The 8833-nt window shown below is 38.2% G+C and overlaps 2 protein-coding genes across 2 annotated transcripts; both read left to right on the forward strand.

The window, feature by feature from the left end:
* The first annotated feature begins 1286 nt into the window (after positions 1 to 1286).
* calhm6 (calcium homeostasis modulator family member 6) lies at positions 1287 to 3247 on the forward strand. The gene is made up of 2 exons (XM_051866521.1): positions 1287 to 2058; positions 2509 to 3247. Exons 1-2 carry the CDS (start codon positions 1414 to 1416, stop codon positions 2932 to 2934), a joined length of 1071 nt encoding a protein of 356 aa, XP_051722481.1. The 5' UTR covers positions 1287 to 1413; the 3' UTR covers positions 2935 to 3247.
* Positions 3248 to 3987: 740 nt separating this feature from the next.
* calhm5.1 (calcium homeostasis modulator family member 5, tandem duplicate 1) lies at positions 3988 to 8833 on the forward strand. Its single transcript, XM_051866549.1, has 2 exons — positions 3988 to 4676; positions 6812 to 8833. The coding sequence occupies exons 1-2, from the start codon at positions 4119 to 4121 to the stop codon at positions 7199 to 7201; spliced, it is 948 nt and encodes a 315-aa protein (XP_051722509.1). The 5' UTR covers positions 3988 to 4118; the 3' UTR covers positions 7202 to 8833.

Consider the following 8833-nt stretch of genomic DNA (forward strand, 5'->3'; position numbering starts at 1 on the left):
TGATGGGCAATTTAAAACACTGCTTCAAAGCTTTATGAATCTTTTGTTTCAAATCAGTGGTTCAGAGCGCCAAAGTCACGTGATTTCAGTAAACGAGGCTTTAGGCTTGTTCGACTTAATGCAGCGCTGCACAGACCGATCAGCAGCTGACTTGAAGCAGTGCATGCCGAAATTTTGTCCGACTTGAGATTCGAGAGCAGTCAGATGAGCATGACAACAATCATGTGTGTTTCATGTTTATTCTGAAAACTTTAGTTCCACTAATGCTCACAAATCTGTATTTTTATAACTTTCAAAGCTCTTTTCATGCAGTCGTGATGTTATATTGTGTCATGTTTATCAAAATAAAACTGATAAAAAACATAGACCCCACTACATTGGTATTTAAATATGCTTATGTAGAACTTTATTCTTGTAAAAACAGAAGCTAAGTAAGCAGTAACCTACATAAAGTATTGAATGAAAATGTCTCAGAAACATCAGTGTATTAGTCAAAAATTGCATTTATTTCACTTCAGCTGTGATAAAGTGTGCAAACGCAGCACGAGCGTCACTACGAGAAGCAGAAAGTGTCCAACTTCACGTCTCCGTTTTCAGCTCCTCCCGCCTGCACGCGCGGCTACTCTCGCCGATCAGGTTGCATCCAGCTGCAGCCGATGTCGAACACTAATGTTTACGCGATCCAAACCACTGATTCGAACAAAAGATTCGTAAAGTGTTTTGAAATTGGCTGTCACTAGATATTGTTGAAAAGTCCTTATTTTGTTTTTTTTGGCGCACAAAAAGTATTCTCGTCGCTTTATAATATTAAGGTAAGACCACTGTACTCACATGAACTGTTTTAAATATGTCTTTAGTACCTTTCTGGATCTTGAGAGGTTCAGTAACATTTCTGGCAATGGAGGCCTTACTGAGCCATCGGATTTCATCAAAAATATCTTAATTTGTGTTCCGAAGATGAACGAAGGACTTACGGGTGTGGAACGACATGAGGGTGAGTAATAAATTACATAATTTTCATTTTTGGGTGAACTAACCCTTTAAGATTTTATTAATTTACATTAGGCTACTTTTCCAGGTCCAAAAATCCCACTTTTAAAATTAGGCTAATTAAAATTTAAATATCTTTAAGTCATGTCGAGGCCCCATTGGAAGTTTGCTGAAGCCCCCTGTCAGAGAATCACTGGTTTAGAAGTTGAATATGCATATGCCTTAAAACGTCATTAAAGGCATTAGCCTACACGTTTTGCTCATATTCGTTTGCAATGCCTTTAACTAGTGAGTAGACATAGCACTTAAATTATGTTTTTTGTTTCATTTCTCATAAAGTCAATCTCCCATTACAGCTGAAAAGCAGACATTACAACGTTTTTCTTGAATTAGGTGACAACACTTTGTAGCCTACTAGCCTAAATGTTTTTATTCCGCACACGCACGAAGGTGAGACTCAGCAGTCTCATAACGGAACTGAGAGTGTCATTACATGAACAAAGAGCTCATGGTCGTCAGCTGGCAGGCATGGATAAGTTAAAACCTTTGCTTAGCTTCACTCAGAAACAACAGACCAATTTAGGATTCGGATTAATTGCTCTTTTAACTGCGGGTGGCGAGCACGTCTTCTCGGTCTTTGCTTTTAAGTGTCCTTGCAATGATTGGAATTTCATTTATGGAAACGTCTGCCTCCTCGTACCCGCTGTTGCACTGCTCATCCTAAGTTACATGTTGAGCAATAAAACATGGAAACTTTTCACAGGTCTGTGCCTTAGGAAATCGAAACTTTGTCGTTTTAATTACGCATTTGGCTTTTTGTGTGTTTTTCTTCAAATCACCGTGACTGCAATGGTCGCACCTCTCAGCTGGATCGCAATTGCGCTACTCAAAGGGGTGTATTTCGAGTGCTCAATGACTGGCGCCAACGTTACTCTCTTTAGAAGCCACCTTTGCAACGAAAAGTCTCCCCACTGTCGGACAGAGTTGGAGAAGTTCCCTTGTGAAGGAACTACAATTCCACAAAGTGAGAGAACGGCTGTTCTGTCCATTATACGCGCAGAGTCTCAGGTGAGCAGACGGTAGAAAAGTCAGGTGGAGACTGACTTTTTTTTGTAATAGTATCCTTTTAGTCTTTGTCCAAAAATAAATAAATAAATAAATAAATCAGGTATCATCAAACAGGCTAGCCTAGATCTCAAATACAAATAAAAAACACTTGGAGAAATTTACTTATGTCTCGACTCTTGACTTGATTGCAAACTTTGACTTTCAGAGGGTTCGAGTTTTGAAAGGAATTTTTCATGAGTGGTTCCAAATGTTGTTCATTTTTTAGTAATAAAGGGTTATTTTAGCAGTTTTACACACTCTCCTACAGATCTTGTTATTTGCGTTCATAAGGTCCTCTACAATAATCTTAAAATGATTTCTATATTGTGATATCTGTGCTTCAACACATCTGATGTTAGTTACCTCTCTTTACAGTGGGCTAATAATAATTTTATTAATTCTGGAATATAGGTACTTGGTTGGATTCTGATAGCTTCTGTCATGATGTTCACCTTTCTGCTCACATGCATGGCTAGATGCTATTCTCCAATCAGTTACATGCAGCTGAGGTTTTGGAGGATGTACACTCAGAAGGAGAGTGAGTATTTGGACAGCTATACAACTCAGCATGCCGAAAAGCTTGCTAAGAGAAACATAACAAGTTTCTTTGAGTTAACCAAACCCATTCCTATGAAAAGTCCTCCCAGACAGGCCTGGAAGAAGATCTCCTCCTTCTATAAGTTCCAAAGCATGGATGAATACTACAGCATCCTGCACAAATATGTGTGCACTTGTGAGGACCTTGAGAATCCAGCTGTGAGGGCTTCAATGAAGTCTGATGATTTTTCAAACCCAGCAGCACTTGCATTTGTGGACGAGAGCAAACTGGTCCTGTAGATGTGCATGCTGTCTAATTGACAGCTTTTCATGCTTTATTTGGGTGAATACATAGCTGTAAAGATAGCCTTGCTTCATTTTCTGTACCTTTTACAATGTCAATTCATTGTTGTTTTTAGTCTTGCTATTTTAGCTTTTCTTTTGAATACTGCCATTGTATGATTTTAACATTGCTGGGTTTTTACTATTGTTTAATTTTTGTTTTGTCATTCAACATAATTTTTCATATGAATAATAAAAAAGTTTGTGTTTGTGGCATGTAAATAAAAAGTATTTTTTATAATTTTATAAATAAAAGTTTTCAGATTTTCAACCAAGGTGTTTTTGTAAGTAAATGAACAACATCCATATTTATTTGAGCAACTGTGACCTGGGCTTTTTTAAGGGACTACAAACAAACAGTTGCATTATAATGTTAGAGTTGGTGTCATTTCAGCTTATTTCATGCACATGATGATTAGTGATCTCATATTTCAACAGGCAGCACTTTGAGGCTTTTTTCGTGAAGTAATAATGTACAATCAAATAGACAATCACACTGCTAAAAGCTCACTTTAAAAAAATCAATATTCATTAAGCTCTACCATTTGGGTTAGCATTAAAGCTGGGTTTCTATGGGAGAAGTGCAGGGCACAACAATAGCAGAACAGAAACTGTCTACTTACACATGACCAGAACAAATCGCTTCCCTTTTTTTTACTAATATAAAGAATTATTTTGCAATAGACCTTACCCACTAATCTGCTGTCTTAAAGATGTTGGGTAATTTCCAGCCTCTAGATTTCCACATTCCATCCTCCAGATTCTAGAATTCCAATAACAAAAAGCTCATTGTCAGTTCTACAGATCAGCTTTATACCAAAATGCAGTGTTGGGATTTTGTTGAGATCAGTGTTGGGGCTGCTGTTGCATGATGGGTAAATGTGTCCATACACATCTGTAGTCTGTTTTGATTTTCAGCAGAACCTGATGAGCTGGTTTTGGTCACGGTCCTTTACTGAGTGGGAGGGGGAAAAGGATGGACAGGGAGGGATTTGATGAGCTGTGGTGAATGCCAGGAACAGAAAAGGAGGAGATAAAGGAGGGTGTGGAAAACAAAGTGAAAAAGAAATTAAAGAGAGCGAGAGAAAAGGGAGTGCCATAGCAGAATCCATCTCTTTCAGTTTACCAACTTATTTGGAGCCATGACTGTACCAGCTATGGATTCTTTTAAGACTGTCCTAAGGTTCCTCACGAATCAGAAGAGCACTATTGGCTACAGCTTCATGGCTATTTTGACAATAGGTAGTGAAAGAATCTTCTCCATGGTGTCTTTTCAGTGTCCGTGCAACCGAGAACAGAATTTTTCCTATGGATTAACTTTCCTGCTGGGCCCTGCTGTCGTTTTGCTGGCGATTGGTCTCTTTGTTAGTTCACGTCTTTGGCGGTTATATACTGGGTGTTGTCTCAACCCTCTCAAACTATGCCCCAGGGGTAACTTTGTGGGATGCTTATCAGTGTTTGTAAAAGTGGTATCTGGAGCCTGCATTGCCCCCATAATGTGGCTCACTGTAGCACTGTTAAATGGAACTTTTTATGAGTGTGCTATCAGTGGCCTGGATGAAAACATGGTGGTGAAAATTTTCTGCCAAAACAAGACACCTACGTGCCGGGAAGAGCTGCCCCGAGTGCCCTGCAGCAAGTCCCAGTTGTCTTCAAATGAAAATATGGAACTGCTGTTGATGTTGCGAGCCCAGTCACAGGTGAGCACAGACTATGTTACACTCTTAAAAATAAAGGTTCTTTATTAGCATGTATGGGAACATGAAGAACCTTTAACATCAATGGAACCTTTCCATTCCACAAAAGCTTCTTTATAGTGGAAAAGGGTTCTTTAGATTTTTAAAATGGCTTTTGGGGAACCAAAAATGGTTCTTCTATGGCAAACCCCCTTTTTGGAACCTTTGTTTTTAACAGTGTATTGTGAGATGAAGATACACTTTCCTTCATCAATTTTTTCATATATTACAGCCTAAACAAGCATATTTGAGTACATCATTCTGATCTGGTCATTCGCACGGATAATCCCTAATATTCGACGCTGCCCATGGCAACACTGTAATCCACTCATCTGGCGCAATTTTATGTTTGAATTCATGCTCTTGTGTCAATTGCAACTGGTGCCATTTGCGTTGTACTGAAAAATAGGCCTACCTGAGAGGACTTCATTACTGTAATGTTGTTGCAGTGTTCGCCTTGATGCTAAACTCATTGTTTTGTTCAGTAAAACTATTTTTTCTTAAAGGCACAATATGTAAGATTTTTGGATTAAAATATCCAAAAACCACTAGAACAGTGTTATATATTTTGTTGACTTGTGTACTTACATTATCCCAGATGTTTCCAAGAATGTATAAATCCAGAGAAATAAGCGATTTTAACCAGGACACGGACCGTGTCTGTGCGTCGCCTATCAATGACATCCTACCTGCATTATTTTTATTTTGTAGAAACCATGGAAACACCAAAGACACTTGAATATATTATGTGTTTTATTAGACAAGGGAACAACCGTTTGGATACATTTATAGACAGAAAACTAATCATTGTTATATAGCTCAAAACCATGTTTTTACCATGCCTCATAGAAAAACACTATTTTGTCAAGTAGCTAACATAGCATAATCAGATGCAGCTTTATTTTTATTAACAGTAATACAGCATTTTCTCCATCATAAAATATGTTTTAAAATGAATTGCATGCCATTTAGCAACACAAGCCATCCAGCATTTAATAATATGATACTCTAATATCGATCTAGCTTACTGCGGTGTGCAACAAGTGTCTCACAGCAGCCACAGAGTGAACGCACAGAGTAACGTTATAACATAATTTTCACCACACTCAAATGTATAATATAATATGATACATTATTTAAACAGCGCTGCATTACCCCACATACGCGTGACCGGAAGAAGCGGCGACTGTGGCATAATAAAAGTTCCCCTGCTCTCGAGCCGTGTGTCACGCTCGTCACTCAGTAGCAATAGCTCCAGCGGCCTCGTTCCGCTCCCACAGCACTCAGCCCTGCTCTGCATTATGCTACAGTATCTTAATCTCATCCATGAACATGATTTCTGCCTGAGTCCCTTCGGATTCTTTTCCAACAGCTGTAAGACGAAGACGACATCTCCCGTGATTCCGCACTCGATGTCGGTGTCATCAAGCTACTCCTTTGTTTTGAATAGGCGACCTCTAGCGGCGAAAAATTACATAATGTGCCTTTGAGAAAATCTTTAGAGGTGCAGTCTTGCAAATTTTTGCCAGCAAAATCCAGTTATTTCTATAGGAATCCACAAAATTTCAGGTGGATATTTAGCCACGCAGATTTCGCAGCAGGTTCAAGTTGGTCACGTAGATTCTCTACAGTTTGTAAGTGACTTCATGCTTCGCTGAATATTGACAAATAGCCTGCAAGTGACCTTTTTTGCCTGCAAAATTTGGGTAATGTGACCGCACCTTAAAGGGTTAGTTCACCCAAAAATGAAAATTCTGTCATTAATTACTCACCCTCGTGCCGTTTTACACCCGTAAGACCTTCGTTTTTAATACCTTTATGGATCTTAAGAGAGGAAATGTCATTGCTCCCTATGTAGGCCTCACGGAGCCATCGTATTTAAACAAAAATATCTCAATTTGCGTTCCGAAGATTAACGAAGGTCTTACAGGTGTAAAACGGCACGAGGGTGAGTAATTAATGACAGAACTTTCATTTTTGAGTGAACTAACCCTTTAACATTTTAAGATGTATAAGTATTCCAGAGAGCTGTGTAATAATTTACAACAATAACTTATATATATTTTTGTAACATTCAACTGATTGATCTATGTTCGCAGATACTCGGCTGGTCCATTATTATCATATCAGCAATAGTAGCGCTGATCGGGACTTGCTTTAAGAACTGCCGCTCTCAAGTAAGCTACCTTCAGTTAACTTTCCAGAAAATCTACATGGAGAAGGAAAGGGAAAAGTTCGAGACTTTTGCAGAAGACTATGCCACCAAACTAGCAGAGAGAAACCTCAAGAGTTTCTTTGACAACAAATGTCCCGAACCATTTCCCTTTCCAAATCACAAGGCCTGGGAGGAGATCTCTGCTGTATACACCTTTAGACAAAGTGAACAATACTACAGCACGTTGCAGAGATATGTGGAGCGCACAGATCGGGACTACAGCCCTGAGAAGCGTCCTGTTCTAGAGGGGGAAGACGGCATAGAGATGGCTTAGAAGCACAAAGCTGCATGGACTGGTAACTGAATAGCCTAGAATATGAAAAGCAAAAGCTACTGTGAATCTAAGCAGAATTAGATTTTTGTTTGGTAGCTACAACCTGTATTGAAAATAAACTAACTGAAAGGTTTTTTGGAAGCTTTGATTTGTCTACTGAGGAAGTGGTCATGACGCAATTCAAATTGCAAATGTTTTGTAACATTTTTATGTCAATGATCAAACACAGGTCTCAGGCCCTAGAGATACTGACAGTGTCTGTGGTGTTTTCAATAACAACATGCAGTTTGCATATTGTTTGAATGTTGCATTTCTGGTTTTACAAAGTCAAAGAAGGGGGGGGGGCCCTTTGTCATAGGCCCTCTGTGAATCAAGAGCTCTCTTATGCCTCTCAATAATCTTTTTCACCAAATCATTATAAGGCAGTGTGTTTGATTTAATGCATGACAACCTCTTGTATATGTAGTATTGATATTTAATTTTCCAGTTGCACAATACTGATTAAAATGTACAATGATATCATTGTATTGCCTGCTATCCAACAACATGTAAACCACAATGCTTATTTCCTCTGCTGGTTTTAAGTAGAAGTTTTGACAAACAGGAAACCACATTTAGAGTCCCCGACACACATTTCTTTAGTCATTTTAACCCACATATCAGCTCCGAATAGGGACCCTGTGATCAAAACAAGTTTCTGTTAGCACAGCTTTTCGAAAAGCATAAACAGGACCAGTTACTATAGAATATCAAAATTATTAGACATGGTAAGGTGGTGGTTTTCAGCATGTTTGTGGTGTTTATTTCCTGTACTGTTGTGAAAGAGAAGTACATATACTCAGTTTAATAGTCAATGGGGTGCAAAAAACAATTTGGCAAAAATAAAAATAATAATAACAACAACAACATTAACTTAATGTGTTATTCAATGTATGGCAGTTTAAGTTTAAGTGTGCAAAAAGTTACTGCTTAGAAGTAACAAAACATAGCCTAATAACTAATGACATTAAAATGGAAGTTGAGTCAGAGCCATAGCCCTGCACAGTCCTGTCTCTCTTCACTTTCAAATAATAGCAAAAAAAAAAACAACCTGAAAATAATAATACAAAAGTTGTACTAACAAAACCTGATATAGATCAATTAAAGTTGTGGGTTTGGCCCCAAAAAATGAATGAATCATTCACTAAACAGAACTATAAATGAGAGCTCATATTCATGGGAACTATGACAAACGCACGTACCAGACAGACAAATAAACATAAAATGTTTTGCTTGTGTTTAGAAGTGAATGGTGCATGTACATATAGCCTGTTAAACTGTTATATTTTTTATATATATTATTGTTGTTGTTGTTGTTGTTTTGATTTTTGCAATTTTGTACTGATTGCTTCTACTTTTTGTATTTGTTACTTGCATTAAAAAAAAAATAGAAATATCCATCATTTTCCCTGCTGAAAAATCCAGCATTACTGGTCATCAGCATAAGGTATGTTTTGCATGCTGGGACTTGCATGGGATGCACTATACCAGCTCTATAAATCTGCCTGGACCAACATGGAACCTAGCTGGTTAACAGTACAAGGTGTGTTGAAAAATAGCTTGAATGGCCTATTAAAACTTATTGCTGGTTAA

Source organism: Ctenopharyngodon idella, chromosome 16 (genome assembly GCF_019924925.1).
Source record: "Ctenopharyngodon idella isolate HZGC_01 chromosome 16, HZGC01, whole genome shotgun sequence".
Lineage (NCBI taxonomy): Eukaryota > Metazoa > Chordata > Actinopteri > Cypriniformes > Xenocyprididae > Ctenopharyngodon > Ctenopharyngodon idella.

Coding starts and splice junctions, on each gene's coding strand:
- calhm6 (XM_051866521.1), top strand. CDS start 1,414: ATGTTTTTATTCCGCACACGCACGAAGGTGAGACTCAGCAGTCTCATA. Junction 2,059..2,508: donor TTATACGCGCAGAGTCTCAG/GTGAGCAGACGG, acceptor TCTGGAATATAG/GTACTTGGTTGGATTCTGAT.
- calhm5.1 (XM_051866549.1), top strand. CDS start 4,119: ATGACTGTACCAGCTATGGATTCTTTTAAGACTGTCCTAAGGTTCCTC. Junction 4,677..6,811: donor TGTTGCGAGCCCAGTCACAG/GTGAGCACAGAC, acceptor CTATGTTCGCAG/ATACTCGGCTGGTCCATTAT.